The 24,712-nt window shown below is 39.8% G+C and overlaps 1 protein-coding gene across 1 annotated transcript in view; it reads right to left on the reverse strand.

Annotated features, from left to right (window-relative positions):
• Nucleotides 1-12,927: 12,927 nt before the first annotated feature.
• The window catches only part of PDE3B (phosphodiesterase 3B), a 161,063-nt gene continuing 149,278 nt past the window's right edge, over nucleotides 12,928-24,712 (reverse strand). Inside the window, exons 14-17 of the mRNA XM_029915561.1 lie at nucleotides 23,768-23,971; nucleotides 21,775-21,936; nucleotides 15,618-15,867; nucleotides 12,928-14,719 (exon numbers count right to left, since the gene is read on the reverse strand). Of these exons, the coding sequence (XP_029771421.1) occupies nucleotides 14,505-14,719; nucleotides 15,618-15,867; nucleotides 21,775-21,936; nucleotides 23,768-23,971 (831 nt within the window). The 3' untranslated portion in view covers nucleotides 12,928-14,504. The remainder of the gene's footprint in view (nucleotides 14,720-15,617; nucleotides 15,868-21,774; nucleotides 21,937-23,767; nucleotides 23,972-24,712) is intronic.

The following is a 24,712-nucleotide window of genomic DNA, read 5'->3' on the forward strand; positions in this document are numbered from 1 at the left end:
TATTTTGAGGAGCACCTGAGTGGCTCAATTGGTTAAGTGTTTGATTTGGGCTCAGGTTATGATCTCACGGTTCATGAGTTTGAGCCCTGAGTCAAGCTCTGTGCTGGAGCCTGCTTCAGATTCAGTGTCACCCTCTCTCTGCCCTCCCCCTCTTGTGCTTCTCTCTCTCTCTCTCTCTCTCTCTCTCTCTCTCTCTCTCTCTCTCTTTCTTTCTCTCAAAAATAAACGTTAAAAATATAAACAAACGAAAAATAAGTTTATTTATTTTGAGAGAGAAAGACGTAAGCAGTGAAGGGGTGGAAAGGGAAGGAGAGGGAATCCCAAGCAGGCTCTGATCTGACGGTGCAGAGCCTAATTTGGGGCTCAAACTCATATACTACGAGATCATGATCTTACCTGAAACCAAGAGTCAGATGCTTAATAGACTGAGCCCCCTAGGTGTCCCCAAAGATATTTTTGAAAATTAAAATTTGTATATTTTTTATAAAGTACTAATACCCAGATAAACTGGAAGCACCAAAGACAGAAACTAGGCACGAATGTTTTCAAAGGTCCCAAGTGATTTTAATATGCAGCTTATATACATAGAAACACTGTCCTAAGAGGAGCTCTTTTTCAACTTTCCAATACTGACAGGAGCAGTAATGGAAAATGTAAATAGTGCTCTAATAAAGAACTTGAATTCACAATTTTTTAATGTCTACAAAGAAAACTCTAGGTCTAAATGAATTTACCAGTGAATTCTAATGACACATTCTAATGACAATGATATATATATATATATCACACATAACCAATATTCTTATAAGAACACCAGTCAGATTTGATGAAGGCCTCCATAATAACCTCATTTTAACTTAATTGCCTCTTACAGGTCGTGTCTCCAATTACAATCACATTCTGAAGTAGTGGGGACTAACGCTTCAGCATATGGATTTGGGGGTGTACATTTAAGCTTATGACAACAAGGTCATGAAGAATTGTGGGGTCAAGATCGAAACAAAAAGAGGAAACCTGGAGAAGTGACCTTGGACCGTGTCATACTTATTTTCTCTTAGAGTTGTGAGCCAGTCTGGGAGAGACCCCTCACAGGCTGAGAACTTTTTGTGGATTCACAGAGCTAGGGTCGCAAAACTTGGGAGAATATAGTCTACCAAGGGACCCTAAAAAGCTGTATTTTCAGTGTAAGTGAAAATATGGGCTTCACTGAAGTTGAAGCCCAGCCTTGACTTGTTTCAGCTCCTGACTGGTTAAGGTGACTCAAGATTACTAATACTAATGTCCCAACATCCTGCCAGAGGCCGACAAATCCTCTCTGGCGGAAGATAAAAATTCTAGGCCTCAAATATTTAATTTTTTCATATACATTGTTGGCACTAAATGATAACAGGCAAAATAGTGGCTGAAACCGAAAGAAACAACAGAAAGAGACCTTTAACAGATCCAGGTAATAGAGTTGCCAGCTGCAAACTACAATAAACATGCTTACTAGTTTGTAGTGGACGCTCTTCATGCTCTGCCGCGATTCTATTTCCTAGGTGGATTCGCTCCGAGGCCCCGCCGCTACCTCCACGTGTCAGCTGCTTGTACTCCCCCAGAACGACTGTCCTCAGCTGATGGGCCATCGATCCTGGAATTCCCTAGGAGGTTCCCTGCCCCCCCCCCCCATAATTATATACACACACCACCTGCCTCAAAGAGAACGACTGTGTGATCCTATTGGTGCCTCGGGGCACCATCCTATGGGATCAGGCTGAGGACTTCAGCCACATCAGTATCTTCAGCTTTTTCCCCGCGTCCTGGCCTCTGCCCCCTCATAAGTTTCAGCTGAGAGCGTTTCCTCACTAAATCAGTCACACAGAAGTCCCTAGCTCAAGGCTCCGCTTCTAGGAAACCTAACATCATGTTAAAATGAATAAATCCATTAGAGAATTAAAACCATAAAATGGAAATTCTAAAACTGAACAAAAAAATTAAATTGTAAGAAGTAGATAGATTTTGTAGCAGACCAAAATGTAGTAAAGTGGCCTAGAATTAAGCATGAAGAAATAAAGGGGTGGAAAAATTTTAAAGTGTAAGAGACGTAGGAGATATAATAATACCTAACATTTGTGTACCTGAAAACCTGGAGAGGAAAAAGAAAGGATGGGACAGAATATCTGAAGATCTAACTTTCCAAAACTTAAAACACTTCAAGCCAGAAATTCAAGAAACCCTAAGAATGCCATACTGTGAAAACAGAAAATCACGTCAAAGAACCAACAATAAAACTGATAGCTAACTTTATAAAACAACAACAAGAGTGCCAATTCAGAAGACAAAGACATGATTTCTTTAATGCTGCAGTAAAATAGTTCATCTAGAATATTACACCCAGCCTTGATAACCCTTTCTCCAAAAGGTGAAAGACATTTCAGACAAAGAGAAGTCAGGTGAGTGACTCTTCAACAGGAAGATGAGAGGATTGAGACTGGGAAGAGGCAGGACAGAGCTGCTGAGGAGACGGCAATGTTTGCTGCACAATAGTGTTCATAGTATTTTGTTTTGCTGTGAAGTTTGCTGGATACTCGTACGTATATTTCACAAAAACATTTAAAATGTTACCCGTTGTACTCATTTTTAATGTATAAATACCTTCTAGGGGCGCCTGGGTGGCTCAGTCAGTTAAGCCTCCAACTTCGGCCCAGGTCATGATCTCACGTTCATGGGTTCGAGCCCCATGGGCTCTGTGCTGACAGCTCAGAGCCTGGAGCCTGTCTTTGGATTCTGTGTCTCCTTCTCTCTCTGCCCCTCCCCCTCTCATGCTCTGTGTCTCTGTATCAAAAATAAATAAAAAACATTAAAAAAAAAAAACCTTCTAAAGCAGATGAGCCTGTATAGTGAATGAACAATGCTGGATATTTTTCAAATGTGTTACGTAGTAATGATCAATGAGAGGTTTGCAATGCTGTGATTTATAAGAAATATATCATTGCCATTTATACAACCAAAATATATTTCTCATGTATATCTGGTCTACAGCTTCCAAAACCCTTGGAATTTCCTGAGCGATAAGAGCAGTGAGAGCACCTTTTGCTATAATGGTTGGTCTCTTGTCCTCAAGATCTAAATGAATGCTTCAGAGCCATGAAGGGGGGATGGGTGTCCTGTTAATTCATAACAAGCCCCCTTCCACCACACCTGGGTTTATGTTAATGAGGTGACTTTGGGGAGCCGCCTAAGTGTGGGGACCTGTTGTTAGGGGAACCAATCAGAATCAAAAGGTTGGAACTTTTCGTCCCACCCCCTGCTTTCCGAGAAGGGGAAAGGTGTTGGAGGTTGAATCAATCACCAGAAGTAAATGATTAATTGATCGTGCCTGTGTAATAAGGCCTCTATAAAAACCCAAAAGGAAGTGGTTTGGAGAACTTCTGGGGCGGTGAACCAGAGGCTTCCGTGGACCATTGTGCTGGGTCCAGATCGCCACAGTGACAGGTCTGTTGAGAAACTCGCCTCTGTATCTCTTCATGGGCTGTATCACTCACTGGTTTGTATCCTCTAATTAATATTCTCTGTAATAAACTGGTAGTTTGTGAGTAAATGGTTATTTTTAAGTTCTGTGAATGACTCTAGCAAATTAATGGACCCTAGGAGGCGGTCATGGGACCCTCTAATATGTAGTCAGTCACTTGGTCAGTGATGGGTTTCTGAGGCAGAGGGCAGTCTTGTGGGACGGAGCCCTTAACCTGTGAACTGTGATGCTATTTCTGGGTAAATCGTGTCAGAGTTGAGTTGAGTTGTAGGATGTGCAGCTGGTGTGCAGCATTACTTGGTGGTAGTGTGAGGAAACCGCATTCCCACATTGGAATTCTACAACAATTATAAAATAAAACGCTTAAAAACTGAGATTTCTGTATTTTTACCCTTTTCTTTAAAAATGAAGTTCTGTCAATGTTTGGCTGGCATCTCAAGTGGTAAAAAAACTACTTTAAATCTTAGTTGTGGCTTTCTGTACTAGTATACTTATGTACTGCACATTATTAATTTACAATTTCTGTCCAGTCTTGCGGGTATTTAAATATGTGGCCCCCACTTAAAACATTTGAAGAAAGCTCTCACTTGTGTTCTAGTGTGAATCTCTGCTTCTACAGGCTAAATATTCTAGGTTCTTTACATAATTTGGTCCTTATCGCTGTCTCTGGATCTCTTGTTTACCAATGTTTCCTTTAAAACATATCATCTGGCTATTTCAGAACGGGGTGGATGCAGACACTTACTTTTGAGGAAAGCAAGTTTAGACCCTCTTTGCCTATTGTTAAACCAGAAAAACATACTTAGAGGTAATTAACAACAGCTTTCAGTGCTTTTATTCATAGAGGTCTTATTAAACCGGCCCTTCTTATCCTTCACCAAAAGGAGTTATTTGAACTTAAATGCAAGGAATCATGTTTATTCTTCTTGAATTTCATCATCTTTAATGGTTGATTTTCCTATCTTTATTGATCTTCTGTGTCTTCATTCAGGCAGTTCATAGTGAAACAGCTGCTAAGAGAAAATCAAGACAAAGCTTCAGCAAACAGATTTGCACGTAATTGTCTTCCTCTTGATGAAATTAACTGTGAATATTCTCATTAAAAATCAGAGAACCCCCATATGGGAATTTTGACGACATGAAGCCTTTTCAAGAGATTAAAGTGAGTCCAAGATCCTAAACTTGGGTACCATTTCCAAACTGAAATGGGCAACAGTAGAATTTGAGGCTGTTCGTAAAAATGCAGTAGAAATTTGTACACTGATAGCATATGACAATAATGTTAAATATGCAATTTGAAAAATTTTAATCCTGTTCCTCAGTTCTTTGGGATTTTCTCAAACAATTTTATCATTTACGAATAATGACAGTTTTGTGTCTTTCTTTCTAAATTAGTATGGCTTTTATTTATTTTGCTTCTAAGGTTAGAAGCTCTAGTACAGTTGATGAAAAGTGAGGTTAGTGAGCATGTCTGTTTAAAGGAATGACCCCAACATTTCATCATTAATATGACATTTGCTGTACTTCCTTTTCTTTGTGACCCTAGAACATGAGTTTGTTTCTATTCTAGGTTTGTCTTATTCCTCCTTCCAAATTCCTTTCTTCCACCCCTCCTTCCTTCATACATTCTTTTCTTCTCCCTTAAATGATAAAAGGATGAATTATTTATTTCCTCTATTGAGATTATCTTAATTCTTTAATTGGCTAATGTGTTTCATTCCACTCTTTTAAAATTGAAATCTAGCTGAGGTGCAGTATTTGCTTCCAGTATACTACATAGCGATTCAACATTTCAATATATTGAGAGTGCTTACAATAACCTTGACCATCGGTACCACACAATGTGATATTATTTTCCACAGTATTCCCCACGCTGTACGTCACACCCGTGTGCCTTCTGTATTTCAGAACTGGAAGTTTGTACCTCGTGATCGCCTTCACCTGTTTCGGCCTCCTTCCAATCTCTTCCTCTGGCAACCACCAGTTTATCTGTATTTATGAATATGCTTTTATTTTTGTGCATTTGTTTTGGTTTTTAAATTCCATATATAAAGGGAGATTATATGGTGTGGGTTTTTTTTTCTCTGACTTACTTTACTTAGCTTAAGATCCTCAAGGTCCATCTGTGTAGTCACCAATGGCAAGATTTCTTTTTTTATATTTATTTAGTTATAATTAATGTAATTATAATTTTATAGCTATTATAATTTACAGTTTTAATAATATATTATATATTACATATAATAATTACACAACTTATTTATGTGATATAATAACTATAATTAAAATACAATAATTGTATTTATATATTAATATTCTGTTGGACATATATGCCACGTTTTCTTTATTCATTCATCTATTAATGGACACATAGGTGTTTCCATCACTTGATTATAGTAGATAATACTTCAGTGAACTTGGGGGTGTGTATACCTTTTTGAGTTTGTTTTTTGTTGTTTCCTTTGGATAAATACCCAGAAGTGGAATTGCTAGATCACGTGGTAGTTCTGTTTTTACTTGGGGGGGACTTTTCCTACTGTCGGTGACGGCGACAGCGGCTGTGCCGGTTTACTTTCCCACCCGCTGCACACAGGAGTTCCCTTTTCCCCTCTCCTGCCAGCACCTGTTACAACACTTACAGACAGGAAATAGCAGGCATGAGGTGATCACTCATGTGGCTTTAATTTGCCCTTCCCTGACTAGTGACTTTGGGCATCTTTTCATGTACCTCTTGCCCACCTGTATGTTCTCTCTGGAGATCTGTCTATTCAGATTCTCTGCCTGTTTTTTAAATCGGATTGGGTTTTGTTTTTGTTGTGTTTGTTTGTTGCTATTGAGGCATATGAGTGCTTTATGTATTTCGGATATTAACTAACCTCTTATCAGGTATGTCCTTTACAGATATTTTCTCCATTCAGTGGCTTGTCTTTTGTTTTGTTGATGGCTTCCTTCACTTTTTGGTGGAGATATAGAATAGAAACTTTTTAGTGAAGATATATATAGAAACTTTTTAGTTTGATATAGTTCCATTTGATTTTGTTTTGTTTCTGGCTTGTGGTGACCTATCAAAAAAAATCAGTGCCAACATCCACGTCAAGGAGCTAGCTGCCCATGTTTTCTTCTCTGGGTTTTATGGTTTCAGGTCTCACGTGTAGGTCTTTAATACATTTGAGTTTAGTGTGTATGTGGTGTGACAAGGTGGTGCGGTTTCATTCTTCTGCTTGTAGCTGCCCAGTTTCCCGACGCTATTAGAAAGACCACCCTTTCTCTTTTATGTAAAACTTTTTTACATTTACTTATTTTTTGAGAGAAATCGAGCATGAGCAGGGAGGGTTAGAGAGAGAAGGAGACACAGAATCTGAAGCAGGCTCCAGGCTCTGAGCTGTCGGCACAGAGCCCGATGCAGGGCTCAAACCCACCAACCTCAGATCATGACCTGAGCCAAAATCGGACGCTTAACCAACTAAGCCACCCAGGCATCCCAAAAAGACCATCCTTTCTGCCCTGTATATTCTTGGCTTCTTTCTCATAAATTGACCATATATGTGTAGATTTATTTCTGGGTTCTCTCTTCTTTTCTTTTGATCTACATGTCTGATTTTAGCTCATTATTATTTTGTTTTGATAACTATAACTTTATAGTAAAGGTTGATATCCGGAAGCATGATGGGTTCAACTCTGTTTTTATCAGGATTTCTTTGGCTATCCAGGGTGCCTAGTGCTTCCATACAAATTTCATGTCAGTTATATTCAATCCTAAAAATGCCACTGGAATTTGGATAGAGATTGCATTAAGTCAATTTTAACAATATACTTTCAACCATGAGGACTCAATTTTTTTTTGCATTACATTTTCTTCATCAATGTGTTACTTTTTAGTATGTTCACCTTATTAGCTGAATTTATTATGTACTTTCTCCTTGAAATTGTAAATGTTTTTTTCTTAATTTCTGTTATTTCTTTTTAAAATAATTTTTTAATGCTTATTTTTGAAAGAGAGAGAAACAGTGAATGGGGGAGAAGCAGAGAGAGGGAGACACTGAATCCAAAGCAGGCTCCGGGCTCTGGCACAGAGCCTGATGCGGAACTCGAACTCAGACTCTGAGATCATGCCCTGAGCTGAAGTTGGACGCTCACCCGACCGAGCCACCCAGGTGCCCCAGATTTCATTTGTTTATAGAAATGCAAGAGACTTTTCATTTTATGCCCAGCAACTTTACTGAAGTTGTTTATTCTAACAGTTTTGGAGGGGAGTCTTCAGGGTTTTCTGGAGTGTACAATAGCCTGTCATCTGCAAGTAGAGGCAATTTTGCTTCTTCCTTTCAAACTAGAAGCTTTTATTTCTTCGAGTGCCCTGGCTAGGATTTCCAATACTGTGTTGAATTAAAATGATGAGGGTAGGCATCTGTGTCTTCTTATTTTAGAATGTTAACTGTGGGCTTGTCATATACGGTCTTTATTATGTTTCTTCCGTTACCAATTTGTTGAGAGATTTTTTAAACGTTTTATGTTTATTATTGATACAGAGAGAAACAGAGCATGAGTGGGGGAGGGGGGCAGAGAGAGAGACACACACACAGAATCTGAAGCAGGCTCCAGGCTCCGAGCTGTCAGCACAGAGCCCGATGTGGGGCTCAAACCCACAAACCGTGAGATCATGACCTGAGCTTGCTTCACTGACTGAGCAACCCAGTTGTCTTTGTTGAGAGATTTTATAAACAGATGGTGAACTGTGTCAAATGCTTGTTCTGCTCTATTGTGATTTTCATCCTTCATTTTGTTAATGTGGTATATCTATATTCCATTCTTTTTCTAATTTCTTCAGGTAGATCCTTAGCTCAACTTATCAGTCTAATATAAACAGCTAATGTCCTAAGTTTCTCTTCAAGTGCCATTTTCACTACATCTTAAATTTTGGAAAGTAGTACAGTGAATAATTAAACTATTAATCACTTCTACTTACATTTAAATGCCATTATCATTTCTTTAGTTCTTTATGGAGTTACTTGGAACAATTTCTTTAATCCATCAGGCATATATAGAAATGGTGGCACCTGGATGGCCTCTGCTCTGGATTTTGGCTCCAGTCATGATTTCAAGCTAGTGGGTTGAGCTCTGTGTAGGCTCCATGCTAATTGTGGAACCTGCTTGGGATTCGCCTTTTCCTTCGCTCTCTGCCTCTCCTTTGCTCACTTGCACACGCTTGCACTCTCCCTTGCGCGTGCTCACGCTCGCTCTCTCTCGTAATACGTGTGTGTGTGTGTGTGTGTGTGTGTGTATGATATAGTTTATAAAGAAAGGGGCACATGGGTAGTTGGTTAAGCATCAAACTCTTGATTTCAGCTCAGGTCAGGATCTCCTGTTTCGTACGTTCAAGCCCTGCCTCAGGCTCTGCCTTGATAGCGTGGAGCCTACTGGGGATTCTCTTTCTGCCCCTCCACTGCTCATGTTCTCTCTCTTCAAAATAAATACACTTAAATAACTGAAGACTAATTGTCTTGTGGCCAGTGAACAGGGCTTGTAGGGTACCTATTCTTTGACTCTTATTGGGGCTTGCTTTATAGACAAATATGTGGTCAAATTTTATAAATGTTCTTTGGATAATTATGTAAAATTGTCTTATTGGGTTTTAGGTTCTGTATGTGTTTAATACTACTGTTTTATATTTTTATTAATTTTTGGTCTATTTAACTTATTGAATGTGTTAAATCTGTCCAGGTTGTAGAAATAACAATTTTTCTCTGTAGTTCAACACACTTTTGACTCATGCATCTTTTAGACTATTAGGTGAATACATATATTTTATGTAATGGTAAATTTGCATTCAAAAGAGAATATCTATCTAAAAATGTGATAATATAAACATCAAACTATGAAGAACAGTGCTTAGTATTAGTACATTAAAAGTACTATATAAATGTTGGCTTTAAAAAAAAAATACTGTCTGGGGGTGCCTGGGTGGCTGTCAGTTGAGCATCCAGTTACTGGTGTGGGCTCTGGTCATGGTCCCAGACTTGTGAGACAGACCCATGCTGGGCTCCATGCTGAGCTCAGAGCCTGCTTAAGATTCTCTCTCCTCCTATGCACCTCACCCCTACTCAAGTTCTTTTTTTTTTAATAATCCTGTCCGATAGATTAGATGTGCTAACCCAAAATAGTGACTATATTTCTTGTAGGTGTTGATATTTTAAAATTTGTTCCTCATTCTTCCCATTTGTCCAGCTGTTTCTCTTTTCTCATTTGTTACATTATCAATTCATTATCAGGACCAGTTTAGAAACACTTTATCTTTAAAAATTTAGTAGTTCATGGGGTGCCTGGGTAGCTCAGTTGGTTAAGTGTCCAACTTCGGCCCGGATCCTGATCTCACAGTTCATGGGTTCAAGCCCTGCATCAGGCTCTGTGCTGACGGCTCAGAGCCTGGAGCCTACTTTAGATTCTGTGTTTCCCTCTCTCTCTATTCCTCCCCTGCTCATGTTCTCTCTCTCAAAAATAAACATTAAAAAAATTTAGTAGTTCCTCCTTAATTTTAGCATATATACATACCTAATTTAACAAATTGTGAAGTTAGTATCTCAATTTTTTTTTTTTTTTGAAGCTACAGACCCTTAACTGATGGACATGTGCTTGTTACCCAGGATTGGGCCCACAAAATTTTTAGTTCGTATAAAGGACTGGTTAGATTTACCTAAACATGTTATTTATCAATCTTTTTTACTTTTCCTTCTTGCCTGGCCTATCTTCGCCCAGGGTCCTTTTTCTTTCCTAAGGTAGATACTTTAGATTCTTGCTACTCTTCTATGTGGCCCACAGGCCAGTAGCATCAGCATCACATCACCTGAAAACTTAAAAAATACATCTACATTCTCCAGGACCTACTTTTAAGGCCTATAGACTCTTTTTTTTTTTTTTTTTTTTTTTTTTTTTAAAGCAAGCTCTAGGCCTAACACGGGGCTAGAACTCCTGACTCCAAAATCAAGAGCCGCACACCCTGCGGACCTGAGCTAGCTGAGCGCCCCACGGAATACAGACCCTTGGGTCTGCTGTAAATTTACTAGATGAGAATATTCATTTTAATCAGATCACAAAATGATTTATATGCACATTTACAGCAAGCTTTAGAAGCATTGCTCTGAAGTTTCATTAGGTTAATTCTGTTCATGGGAAAACAGCGGTGTTTATCTGAAAATGTCTTTATTTTACCTTGACTTTTGGTAGTTCTGGTGATTAAGTTGACAGATTTTTTTTTTTTTTTAGAAGATAATATTTTAACGACTTTAGTGTTGATACTAAGATGTTTGCAGTCAATCTTATGGCCATTTTTACCTGTTTTTTTCCTTTTTTAAGTCAGCTCCATGCCCAATGTGGGGCTTGAACTCAGAACCCCAAGATAAAGAGTCACATGCTCCACCAACTGAGCCAGCCAGGAACCTCTGTGCCTGGTGAGTTTTATGTTTCTTACTGCTTCGCCACTTTTTCTTCCTTTCTTTTCTCTCTCCCTCCCTATCTCTCTTTCAGTCATTTGGATCTTATTTCTGTAAACATATGCATTTTTTTCTTTTTGATGTTTATTTTTAAGAGACAGAGCATGAGTCAGGGAGGGGCAGGAAGAAAGGGAGGCATAGAATCTGAAACAAGCTCCAGGCTCTGAGCTGTCGGCACAGAACCTGACACGGGGCTCAAACTTGGGAATGGAGAGCAATCATAACATAGTTCAAAGTCAGATACTTAACTGACTGAGCCCCCCAGGTGCTTCTACATTGTTCTGACCACACAGTGCAGCATCCACAGTCATTTGGGTGGTCTGGATCGATTCATTTCTGATCTTCTCATTCATGTTCGTTTCCTGGTGTCTGGGGACGTCTATCAAAGTTCTCCAGAGAAAGAGAACCAATGGGGGGGCGGTGTGTGTGTGTGTGTGTGTGTGTGTGTGTCTCTCTCTCTCTCTCTCTCTCTCTCTCTCTCTCTCTGGGGGCGTCTATCAAAGTTCTCCAGAGAAAGAGAACCAATAGGCTATATGTGTGTGGGGGGGGGGGGGCACTAGAAGTCAATGTCTTCTGCTTACCATCCTATCCACCTATCCAATTAATCTCCAGGGCAAACTGATTCTACATCTTGAATCTCTAAGTCTACTTACCTCTCTTTTGTCCTGTAATTTCTTCATGTCCAGATCAGGGAGATCTCCCCTTGTTTAAATTTATTCTTCCATTTGACATGGTACGTTATTTGAATCGGTTATGCGTCTGATGTTTGACTTCAGCTCCGGTCATGATCTCACGATTTGTGAGTTCAAGCCTAGCATCCGGCTCTGCACTGACAGTGTGGGCATTCTGTTTGGGTTCTCTCGCCCTCTCTCTGCCCTTCCCCTGCTCGCTCACTGGCTCTCAAAATAAGGTTTATTTTTAGAAAATGTAAATCTAATCACATCCTTCTTGCAGATTAAGACTTTTTTAGTTGTTCCCCATTTCCTTGAGGAAAAACACTTAAATGGCCCGTCATGCTTTACCACGCCCTTCATTAGCTACTCCCTCTACTGTTCCCTTCCAGCCACTCTAACCCTTTCTTGGCCCTTCCAGTGTGAGGATGCGTTCTTGTCCTGGCCTCTACAGAGTGTGATTTTTCCCCACAAGCAATTATCTCCAACGTAAGTCATTGTCCCCTCGGGAAGCTGTTCGTCCCCGCTCCACGGGCCAGGCGCCACCCCCACCCGCCCTCTAGAGCTGCTCGGGTTAGTCTGGCAACTAGAACAAGGAGCCAGGGTTGGCTTTGTTCATCTTTTGTGAAGTTTGTTCCTATGAGAGGCGATCTAGACAGAAGAAATCTTTGACTTCAGCAATGCAAGAAGACTCCTGCATTTCAGGAAATGCAAATCAGGAAAGAACTTTAAAAAGATTTTTTTTAATGGAAAAAGAATATCGCTAAGCACATATAACACTACAAGATTATTTCTAAGGCCAGTGACTTTAAAGTGATACTAAATTCATGGTGAAAATTAAAATAAAATTAGGCTGAGTAGTGACCAAAATAGGATATGTAACATGGCTTATGGCAATTTTTCAAGTAAGATTTCATTTAATAGCCTAGCACTGTATATACTTAATATAGTCACATTCATTTCTCAATTTACGAATTTGTTTCAGGTTTCTTTGGGCTATTTTAACATATGTCAATTATTTAGCAAAGGCTAAATAAAAATTATTTAAAAAGGAGTTCTCAGTAGTAGTATTTTAATAAGACATTACTTTTGAGAGAAAATATACATTAACCCCAATACAAAATTTTAATAAAATAGGAAATCTGAGTTTCATTATGCATAAAAGCACATGTGAATTTATACACACGTGCTTTACAATAGCAGAAGTATATGCAGGATGCAAAATGTGCACTGGAGAAATAAAAGCACAGGATATATACACTGTAAGTGCAAACTCAATAAATTAGTTAAAATTTTATTACTTAGTAATGTGCGACCAGGTTACAAATTATGTGACAGTGGTAGCAAAAGTGGCAGGAAGGAACCGAGCACTCAACATGTCTAATAAATAAAGCCTGGTGATTCATTAAATATTCTATAAGATCAAAACTTCCAAAACTTCTATAGATCTTTGGGATATGCCAAATATTGCAGGTAGGTAAGAAACTGTCCGACATCATAACTCAAATCATCTTGGAAAATTAATGTTTTTACCGTCTACAAAAGCTACATGGATCCAAAATATGGTCTCCAAGAACAAAAAAAAACCCCCAAATTAGTCTACCATCTTGCTATCATTTAGGCTGCTCTTTATATCTTCAATTTTTTAAAACTAAGGTATATATCTGTACCCTAGGAGTTCATGAGCATTGTAAATATCCACTTTCTTTGCAATTAAGTCTTCCCCACCATTTTCTTTCTTAAAAATCAGACTTGCGGTTGGGCTCCAGAAGTACCGAGTAGTCATCCGTCCCTTCTGTCATGTAGGCTCCAGGCAGGAGGAAATTAACGAAGATTAGCATCAGTCTTACAGTGACTGACCCTATGACACCTAAGATACAGACCTAAAGATAAGCACACATTCTAATTATTCACTGTGTCTTTTAGAACTCTGACTACTGCCTTTGTTCTTTGATAGGATTAGCTTCATTACACCTCTCCTTTTCCTTGGCTTTAATTAGTCTCAAATTATGAGATCTGAGAGAAAATAATGCTCACTTCATAAAAAGTTAACACCTTTAGGACAATTCTTTTTCTGACAAATCTGTGTTTATATGAACTAAATCTTGAAAAATACTAATCCTGAGAAAGAGTAATAGCAGTTTTGACTAAACAATACAATTCCTTATTAACCCTGAACTGCTTTAAAAATGCAACCATAGCATGCAAGTCAGGAAGACTGGAATTCAGACTTCGGCTGTCCGTGGCAAACCTGAATACTCTGGCAGAGTGGAAATAAAACAGCCATAGTAGAAAACACGCAACAGTGAAAAGCCTGTATTTTGTTAGATTTAACAAAGGTCACTCGGTCTCTCACGGATAAATGTAGCTGGGAGAATGGCATTGAACAGATCCCTCAGAAAGGCAACCCTGGATTCCTTGTTAGCCAGGCACATTTTTTTTCCCCCAAAACATTCAAAAACCTAAAAGCCACATTTGGAAAAACCATATGAATCCTGTTTTTGTGAAAGCAAAAAGTTCTGGCCATTTTGGAAACTGAGGTCACTTGAATTTTTTCCCTCATGGAAAAGCAGACCTGACTGCTGGGCAAAGCATTATCAGGACAAAGTCTGAACCCGTGGGGGCGCTCACGAAGGGCTTCGCAGCTGAGCCAGCGGAAGCCCCGCTCTGCGGACAGTCACCCAGTGTCCAGGTGCCGAAAGCGCCACCAGGGTCCCCTGGAAGTCCTCGGGCCTGGCCACCCAGGAGCGGGTGGCTGCGAGTCTGCAGGGTCAGTGCCAGGTGAGGTCTCCTGACCCTGGGCACAGCCCGTGTGCCTTCTTCAAGATGCCTTTTCTTTTATTCAAACTGTCTCTCCTCCTCTTCATCTGCTTCTTCAATGACCTGAATGTCATCTGCTTGAGGTAAGGAAGAATTCTCCACCTGCAGTTTATTCCCGTCAGCTTTACATTTCTCTTCTTCCTCAATGATTTCCTTCCAGATCTTGTGGTTTTCAGTGAGGTGGTGCATTAGCTGACAAAATATCCGCCGTCTGCCTTTCCTTCTCTGTGGTTCTGTGAAGTTTGAAACAAAGAGATTCTAATCCTAGTAATATGATTCAATCATCCATTCCCTCAATATCTGAGTGCCTATTACTTTCCCGGCATTTATCTAGGGCCCTGGGGTTGTACTGATACAGTCTGACTGGTAATCAGTCAGCTCAAATTCTTATGGAAAGATGGAGAAGCAGAACGCGGGATGGGCTTAACGGATGAAAATGAAGCGGAGAAAGGGATTAGGGAAGACTTGGGGGCGGTGAGAGAGGAGGACGGGCACTAAAATTTCTTCAAATGATAAAGAACAATGCAGTTAACGTTTTTAGGACTTAAGTACTGAATTAAACGCAATTACCACAGCTTCAGTGAGTAGACGTAAGTTTTGGAAGCCAGTCAGTTTGCCTGAGCTGATGCTCAGATGGCGGTGGCTGAAGACCACTGTTCACCATGCTGATCGTGAGGACACCTGGAGACGGGGGCGGGGCGGGGGGCCAGTTCTTCATATCATGCTATCTTTTCTCGCTACAGTGGGCTCGGAATGCTGGATACAATTTCATTTAAATTCTCCTTTAAAGAGCAAGTAATGGATTTCATTTGTAGCTGGAAAGATGGCGAATATCCAAGGACTAGCCCCTCGAGCCACTCACCTCACACAATCAGACATGGGGACAGCCCTACGGTGCTGCACAGGGAGAGCCTCCTGGAGCGAACTGGCCGGAGGACAGTACCCAGTGAGCTGCTCCTTTAACCAAGACACTTGGCACAGGAGTGACTCGAGACCATTCAAGCTGAACATTTAGATACTAGTTACTCCGGACAGAATTACGGAATCGGTCTCTTAAAAACAAAGACCCAAATTTAATGTTATTAACTGCAACTACCCAGCTGGGAAAGTATAGTATCCCTCTATTCTTACTAGGATTTAAGTTGCCATCTATTTCTTCATCTGTATCTAATTCTTCGCCATCTTCTTCATAACAACTTTCGGCATCTTCATCATCTTCTGCCTCTACCCACTGACCCGGCAGCAAGCCGGCAGCATCATAGGAGTTACACAGAGGACCCACTATGTGGGTGATGAAAGATTCTTGGAGTTTTGCTAGTTGAGGCGAAGAACGGTCCATGAAGGGACTGATGGGCAAACCGAGATTAGCTTCTTCATCTCCCTGATCATTTTAAAAAGAAATGTACATTGTTAACGACTGAAAGAATAACCACTGAGCTTTGCTGTTAAAATTATCTTGAGGCATGTGTGTGTGGTTTTAGTTTTTATTCACTTATTTTGAGAGAGACTGAGCACATGTGCGTTAGGAAGGGTCAGAGAGAAAAGATAGAGGATCCCAAGCAGGCTCATCACTGTCCGTGCACAGCCCGATGTGGGGCTCTATCTCCCTATTGATGGGAGCATGCATGACAGCCAAAATCAAGAGCTGGACACTTAACCAACTGAGCCACCCAGGCACCCCTATCTTGAGGTTTTTAAATATGCATAGTATATATCAAAATTTTTACAAAGAAGTGTCCAATTACTGTTAGTCTTGTTTATGATTTCCCAAATATTGGAGAAATCCTTATAGTTGAACTATTTTCATACTCCACCATTCAACTAGTATGACTGATAGTTAGCAGGAAAAATATACATTTAAAAAAAATCTAATAACCTGCAAAATTCTACATCATGTAGATATTTTCTACAAGATGGTATCATGGAAACTTTGTTGTTGTACCTCAAATGTGCAGAGTTGAATTTTTTAAGTGCCTTTTCAACATGCTTTTCTAGCAGCAGAACTTTATAATGAATTGAATCAGAAAACCTAGTATGTAAAACAGATGGAGGAGAGGCACTGAGGCTGTGGTGAAGACTCCGGGTCCAGTGCTCCCACTGTGCGCCCTCTGATGCCCCCTCCCGTGTGCGCCCGGGCTTCAGAGAGCACAATTTGAGATCAGACAATGTGGTTTCAAAGCCTGCTTTTGCCACCTACCACCTGTGCAGTGTTGAGCAAGCTCTATGCCCATTTCATGTGTAAAATCTGAATAATCTGCCTTAAAGGCTGCTCTGAGGATGAAAAGCAATATTAAGTATTTAGCACAGTACTGAGCATTCCCCAAAGGGTACAATGAACATTTTTGTTCCCAGGATTTGAACTGCTGGGGAATGAATAATCTGCAGACTGCATAAACTGTAGGCAGGCAGTGTCCATGTGAGGAGCCAATATTCTCCTAGGGCAACAACCAGAAATGGTCCTAGTAATTGGCCCATGATGAAGTCTATGTTATCTTCTGTGAGGAAGAAAACTATTGTTTGCCCCCCCAAAAAAAAAAAAAAAAAAAACTCAGTTGGGTCTACCTACAGGATTCTACAATTTCATAAATTTGTTTTTTTTTTTTAAATAGTTTTGTTTTCCTAAGCCCATGGCACTTAAATGGATATAGGGGTATAAAGACAGGATAATTAAGATGATAAAAAAATTAAAAGTTGGTGAAGGTTAGAATTTTGTGTCCGTATCCAAGAGATGTTAAATAGCATAACCAGATAAAAAAAATTTAATATAGAGTAGTACATTTAACCTTAATACCCTAGTTATCACGATAACTCCATGTACTAGGGTATCAGACAACCTTTTTCTCTAAATATGAATAATGAAACTTAGATTAAGTGAAACTGTCTGAAATAATGTGTTTAGTAATAGACCTGGAATTACAATAGCTGACATTTATTGAGCATGTGTGTGTCAGGAACTGTTCTAAGAACTTTAATAATTCATCTAATCCTCACAGCAATCTTACGAGGTAGGTCCCATAAAATATTCCTATTTTATCAATGAAGAGACAGGCACAGAGAGGTTAAGTAACTTACCCTAGGTCACATTGCTGGTAAAAAAGAGAACCTGGGATTCAACCTCAAGCATGATTCTAACTTTGCTTAGTAAGAATTCTATATACTTAGGATATTTAAAAATATAATAGTGGCAAGTAGGTGGCTTAGTCTGTTGAGTGTCTGGCTCTTAATTTCAGCTTGGGTCATGATTTTGTGGTTGGTGGGTTTGGGTCCTGTGTTGGACTTCACACTGGCAGTGTGGGGCCTGCTTAGGATTCTCTCTGCCCTTGTCCTGCTTGCTCACTCTCTCAAAAAAAAAAAAAAAAAACTTCCAAAAAAAGTGGGTCTAAATAAACTTTTCTAATGTTCTTTCACTGAGTGAGTTTTCTAAAATTGGCATATACTATTTTCATGACCTCTATTTGTACATATAATATAAAGATGGCATTTTCCTTAGCATAAAATTCTTTTGTGAATATGAACTGAAGCTTGAGGCCCGCTTCAATTATCTTTGAGAATGAAGGTGGTGATACACAAATGTACACTGCAATCTATAAACTGGGTAAACATTTGTAACCATTTAGATCTGACCACACAGGGAAAAGGTAATTCCCCTGCTGGGAGGACACTTGGTAGAGGCTGTGCAGTCTCCCCATAGGCAAAGGTTCCCAGGAGACCCCAGAGAACAACCATATTTGCCAGTGTTGGAATAAGGACATTAGGGGGTGGTGAAGCCTGGTACCAGATGTGTGTTGTGATTTACCATATCCCCTGAAGCATTATTGGCTATATGATCATGCAGACGTTTTCTGCGGTGGGCTGGCACCCAGCTGCAGTTGCTAGGCATCTGCACGGTCACATAAAAGTACCAGAGGGCGGGCCAGCACCCAATCATGGCTTGGGGAGACAATCCCCCAGAGGGTCTGAGTGGGTCAAAGCTGGAGGGCCCTCAGAGGTGAGGGGTTAGGAAAGCAACCCCATCTGAGATAAAACTTGGGAGGGAGATGCTGCCTGGCAGCCTGATGCCTTGGTCATGGACAGTGTAAAAGTGGGGAGTGGACAGCAGCCAGAGACCAAAGGAAGGGTGCCTGATTACCAGGGGTGAGACCACAGAGTTCTGAAACTAGAGCCTGGGTATTTGGGTGATGCCATTTACATCCCTCCCATGCCTGTGCATATACACCCATTAACTCACCACAAGGAGCTACCCCAGTAAACTAAGCAGCATCATCTCGTGGTGAACACAGCTGTTACACCAAGCCCCATCCAAATGCACTCTAGAGGAATACCACAAGGCTCTCTGCCTGTTTAGTTTACAGACTAACTGCTTCATAGTTTGACTTCTAGGGGAAGCTGGATGTTAATTTCAATCATATTTCATTCTGTTTGCTGGTCTATCTATTCAAAATTTTTTTTTCTTATTCTTGGATGGTAAGTTTTACCATCCATTTTTATAAATATTTTTAATTTTTGTATTCTATTTTACTTTTGTCACTTCATTTTACTTTATTGTATACATTTAAAAATTTTTTCAAACATATTTTTCTTTTCCTTTCCTTTCCCTTTTTTCTCTATTCTATCAAACTTCTTTCAACAACCAGACCAAAACACACCTAGGATCTAGCATCCTTTGATTTTTTTGTTTTACATTAAAAAATTTTTTTTACTTTATTTTTTATGTTTGAGACAAAGAGGGGCAGAGAGGAGACACAAAATCCGAAGCAGGTTCTAGGCTCTGAGCTGTCAGCACAGAGCCTAACACGGAGCTTGAACCCACAAAGTGTGAGATCATAACCTGAGCCACCCAGGTGCCCCAATTTTTAAATTTGTTTTTAATTTATTCTTTTTCTTCATTCAAAATGATGAAATGAAGGAATTCACCCCAAAAGAAAAAAGAGGAAGAAATGACAGCCAAGGACTTGATCAACACAGATACAAGCAAGATGTCTGAACTAGAATTTAGAATCATGATAATAAGAATACTAAGTGGGGTTGAAAAACACAGAATCCCTTTCTGTGAAGATAAAAGAAGTACAGTCTAGCCAGGATGAATTTTAAAATGCTATAACTGAGATGCAATCTCAAATGGATGCCACAGTGGCAAGGATGGATGAAGCAGAGTAGTGAATCAGTGATACAGAGGACAAACTACAGAGAATAATGAAGCAGAAGAAAAAAAGGAAACTAAGGCCAAAAAGCACAATTAGAATTAGAAAACTCAGTGACTCATTAAAAAGGAACAAAATCAGAATCATAGGGGTCCCAGAAGATGAAGAGAGAGAAAAAGGAGTAGAAAGTTTATGTGAGCAAATCACAGCAAAAAACTTTCCTAACCTGGGAAAAGACACCTCAAAATCCAGGAAGCACAGAGGACTCCTATTAAATGCAACAAAAACCGACCATCCAGAAGGCAGATTTGCAAAATACTCAGGCAAGGAAAAGTCATGAAAGCAGCAAGGGAAAAAAAATGCTCAGGCAAGGAAATTTCAAATTTGCAAAATGCTCAGGCAAGGAAAGAATCATGAAAGCAGCAAGGGAAAAAAAGGTCCTTGACCTACAAGGGAAGACGTATCAGGTTCACATCAGACCTACCCACAGAAACTTGGCAGGCCAGAAAGAGGAATGATAGGATATATTCAATGTGCTGAATGAGAAAAATATGCAGCCAAGAATTCCTCATCCAGCAAGGCTATCATTCAAAATAGGAGAAATAAAAAGTTTCCCAAACCGAAACTAAACGATTTTGTGATCACTAAACCACCCTGCAAGAAATTTTAAGGGGACTCTCTGAGAGGAGAAAAGGATTCCGAAGGAGTGCAATTACAAAGTCAAAAAGATGTATTTGGTATTTTGGAGATAATGAAATGCTGCTTCTGGGGAAATCAGTATATTCTACATTTGGGGAGCCTCAAAATTGGACAAAAAGGTAAAGAGGGGTGCCTCGGTGGCATAGTCATTTAGGTGTCTGACTCATGATTTCGACAGGTATGATCTCACAGTTCATGAGATTGAGACCCAAGTCAGGCTCTGTCCCTTTCCTGTTTGTGCACTATCTCTCAAAATAAACTTTAAAGAAAATGGTAAAGATTCTGCAAATTGTTAGTGAAACTAGTAACCAAAGGGTTAACAGGACTAATAAGTCCAACTGTAACTTTTTACCCATATCTGCTTGTAATTGGAATGCAGTTTGCCACCATGTGTCTATAGATAAAATTCTTGCCTGAGATTGTAATAGCAAAATGTTGATTTAGTTGTTTGGCACAGACTCAAGGCGTCACACTAGGAAACCAGCCAGAACCAGTCAGGACCACAGACCCAGAGGGTTCAATGGACAAACTTTTGATGTAAAAGGGCCTAAACCCCTATCCTTCAATCATGCAATGGATGCTGTATTCTAGCCAACGGTCACATGAAAACATAAAGAATGTCCATGTAGATGCGGGTGACAGAATGACTTCAACCTTCTCTACTAACTTCATCTGAGTTTGAAATCACATAGCTCCTCTCCCTTCATGCTTCCATCCTTTCAGTTTGCCTTTAAACATTCCGGACTCTCCCACTTTGAGAAGGCAAACTTGAGGTCTGCTTTCAATCTCCTAATTTGGCTACCTCTCCAACCAACCCTTTCCTTGCTGCCTACTCAACACCTCAGTGATTGGCTTTGCTGCATGTGGGGCGTACAAATGAGTTCAGCTACAGTATTTTTTTAAAGACAAGATTTTAAAACATATAAGAGCATGTTTATATCTTTGAATCCTTAAAAACCATGAAATATCTCCTTTATCCCCATTTCTAGCCCTTGAACGCCTTACCCTCTGCCAGGACTTTTACCCAATTGATGTTTCTAAGGCAGGTTTCTACAGCAGGATTGAAAATGGATTGATATTCTTTAATATAATCTATGTACACCCTGAATCAATTAAAAACAATTTCATCTGAGTGCCAGGTTACAGGCACTCAGAGTTTTAAAAGCAATCTTGGAGTCCTAATGCAGTGTAGCATTACTTCTAGACTAAAGGGATATTTGGCTCAGGTCAGACGGGCAATAAGCTATTTTTTGTTGTTTTAAGTTTCAGCAGCAAAAGCAAACAGAGCTGAGAAAATACTAAGACCAGAGCAAATTTAACAATTTCTGACCATTTTCGGTCAAAGCAACCACACTTCAAACACTTAATGTAGCTTACCCAAATCCCAAACACTAGCGTCTTCAGATGGCGGCTCTCAGAAATCCCACCAATGTCATGTTTCAACTTACCTGCTCATAAAATTCATTGACGATGCCTTCTGTCCATTTCAAATGCAAGTCCCGAACTTTCGCTGGGCCATTTATATCCGCCAGCTTGATGCACACCTGGCATACCAACAGGCGGTCATTCTCATTACTCCATTCTATACCGTTACTGTTTACGTCGTTGGCCTATTTTGGAAAAACAATCATTTTAGCTTTTCAGGGCACAGGAACTGGGTTTTCCCTCTCCCCAGAGTATCTTAAAGCTGTTTCCTATCTAAATTATAGTAAGGAATATGGGTTGTTTCCTTTTGAAGAATCATTCTAATTTTGTTTCACAGGAAGCAAAGTACCATAAAAACGTAATAAACCGTGGGTTTCAATATTTGTGATTACCACAGAAAGTTGTAACTTGTGTGTACATGTTACACATGTAATTAATATACAATTTAATATATAATATATACTATAATTATATGTATATGCAAATATTAATAAATCATTTACGAATTATAAATTCTATTTTAAAGAACATTTAGGATCTACAGAGAAATTGGCTTTAGCTGTGAAAGGAAAATATGGTATAGTTGAAAGAAGACAAGTTTTAAAAGCTGATCCCAATGGTTTCAAATCCTGGCTCAATGATTTATTCACTGTGTGATACAGGGAAAATTACTTAATCTCCTTGAATCTAAATTTCTTCATCTATAAAATAGGAAAAGTAGAACCAATCTAGTCATATTGCCATGAGGATTAGTAAATGAAAAATGCCTAGTTTACGGTAAATTCTAACACTGTTATTTAAATAAGTGGTAATTACCATCACTAAGGAGGCAACTTATTATGCCTTCCAAACCCTCAAATTTCCTCTTGTAAAAAATTAAGTGCAAGGCCCACATCAGTGCTTTTGAACTTTAGCACAAGGGTAGGGTTTGGGGCACCAAACCTTTTGTCAAAGTCACTACAGAAAACACTTAAAAAGGAAAGCTGTTTTGACTGAACCCGTGTACAGCATTTTCCTAAGAGACTAGAGACTAGAAATCTCTGAGGAACACAGATTCAAAAGTACTGAGTAGGTGACCTTTTACCTGTAAAAACAAACATCTGTTACTCTGACTTAAGCACTTAAATGGACTTTTATCACTAAATAAAAGTTAATAAAGCTACACAACTATAAAATAATTTAAAGGCATATAGATTTCCTACTGATTTTTCTAAGCATTTTATTAATATGACAGCCACATCTAGGGTCTCCCCTCCAGGGGGGGGGGTAAGTCTAATTCCTCTACCCTTGACAGTGCCCCTTTTCATTAGGTCACAAATGTCATCAAGGGAACAGTTCCCTGCCAGCCAAATAGGGAGTATCCTTCCCTCAGGAGGCTGTAAAGCCGTGTGTATCTGTGAGTCTGTAAAGCATTTTTCCACTCCTGATGTCTTCTGATGGGTAGAACACAGTCCAAGGAGTAGCACTGTCCCATGAGGGATAGTGATTCTCAATTCCCCATTGAATGCAAATTCTCGAAGGCAAAGACTTTCACCTGTTCTTTCCTTATTCTGTGGACGACCGTGCATAGCGGGCAACCCCAACAGTTCTTTAATGAGCGCACATGTCCCAGTGGAAGAGTGGATGGTCCTCTCCCACGCCAGCCGGCTAAACACCAATGTGAGGAAGGGATCAACAGGTGTAGCGAGGTGAGCATAACCGGCTTCTGAGAAACCCGTCTTTACTTTCATGAAATACCTTACTTGGCACAACTTTCTCCACTCTGCCCCTAAAAGCTTTTTGCATCATTAATTGGCTTATCACCATGTGAAGGCAAGTTATAAGTCTGTGTGTCAGAAAGGAAATTAGGACGTGTTATAATAAATGTTTTTAAAAATATTGACATATTGTCTCACATCAGATACTATGACTTCATGAGTAGTATTAATTCTAACTTAACATTAAAAAACACTTTATCAGTAATGCTGACAATAATGATTTCCATCTTTGAAGCTAGACATTAATTTGTACACAAACCTTGGCGTTGAATTCAGCAAGGAAATCAAAATGCTTTTTAAGATCGGTGGCAAGGATCGCTTCAATGACTAAAAAACGAAAGCGCTTGAATTCCACATGATCAAGATTGAGAAGGAAGTTGTATTCTGGGCGAGAAAGATATAGGTTCCAAGCTGATGCGGCATGATGATTTTCTAGAACAGATCTATCGTTGTACAAAACTGCCTGAAAAGTAATAAGGAAAATGAGTCAGGCCTCTCGGAGATAGTAATCTTTAATAAGAAACAGAGTTAGGTTGGAAGAGTACAAACAATGAGTGACTACTATATGCCGAGCACTTTCATGTCTGTGAAGAAGAGTTGTGATAATTTTCTAAATGAGTTTACCGAGGTACAGGAAGGGGAAGACACAGCGTTCCAGCGTACGCGTCTGGCAGGTGAACGGGGAATTCATCTTCACAGTTCATCTTTGCAGACATGATGCTGCCCTCAAGAGACGTGAAGTTGACATCTGAGGCCCACTTCATTAAATCAGTAAACCTTCTGGTAGGAAAGTCATTAGAGAGACAGAGCAGGTTTAGGGACACATTTCTCGTCTTCAGCTAGCATGGGGTTCATGTGCTGAGGGCCAAAGACGAGGCAGGAGCAGCGTCCCAGGTGAGTCGCGGTCCCGCATGCCTGGGAATGACACAGCCTGCACCCTCCCAGCCTGACACTGTCCCTGTGAGTGAGACAGAAGCATGAAACAGGGAAAGCACAGATCCTCTGGTTCAAGTGGAATGCAGCCATTCACTGTTCATCCACCTCATTTCAGGGGAAGCCCCTCAGTAGTCTAGAATTTTGGAATACACATTTTAAAAAATGGTATTTTAAAAAATTGTAACTTTGGGGCGCCTGGGTGGCTCAGGTGGTTGAACGTCCGACTTCGGCTCAGGTCATGATCTCACAGTTCGTGGGTTCGAGCCTT

This window comes from Suricata suricatta, chromosome 11, assembly GCF_006229205.1.
Source record: "Suricata suricatta isolate VVHF042 chromosome 11, meerkat_22Aug2017_6uvM2_HiC, whole genome shotgun sequence".
Lineage (NCBI taxonomy): Eukaryota > Metazoa > Chordata > Mammalia > Carnivora > Herpestidae > Suricata > Suricata suricatta.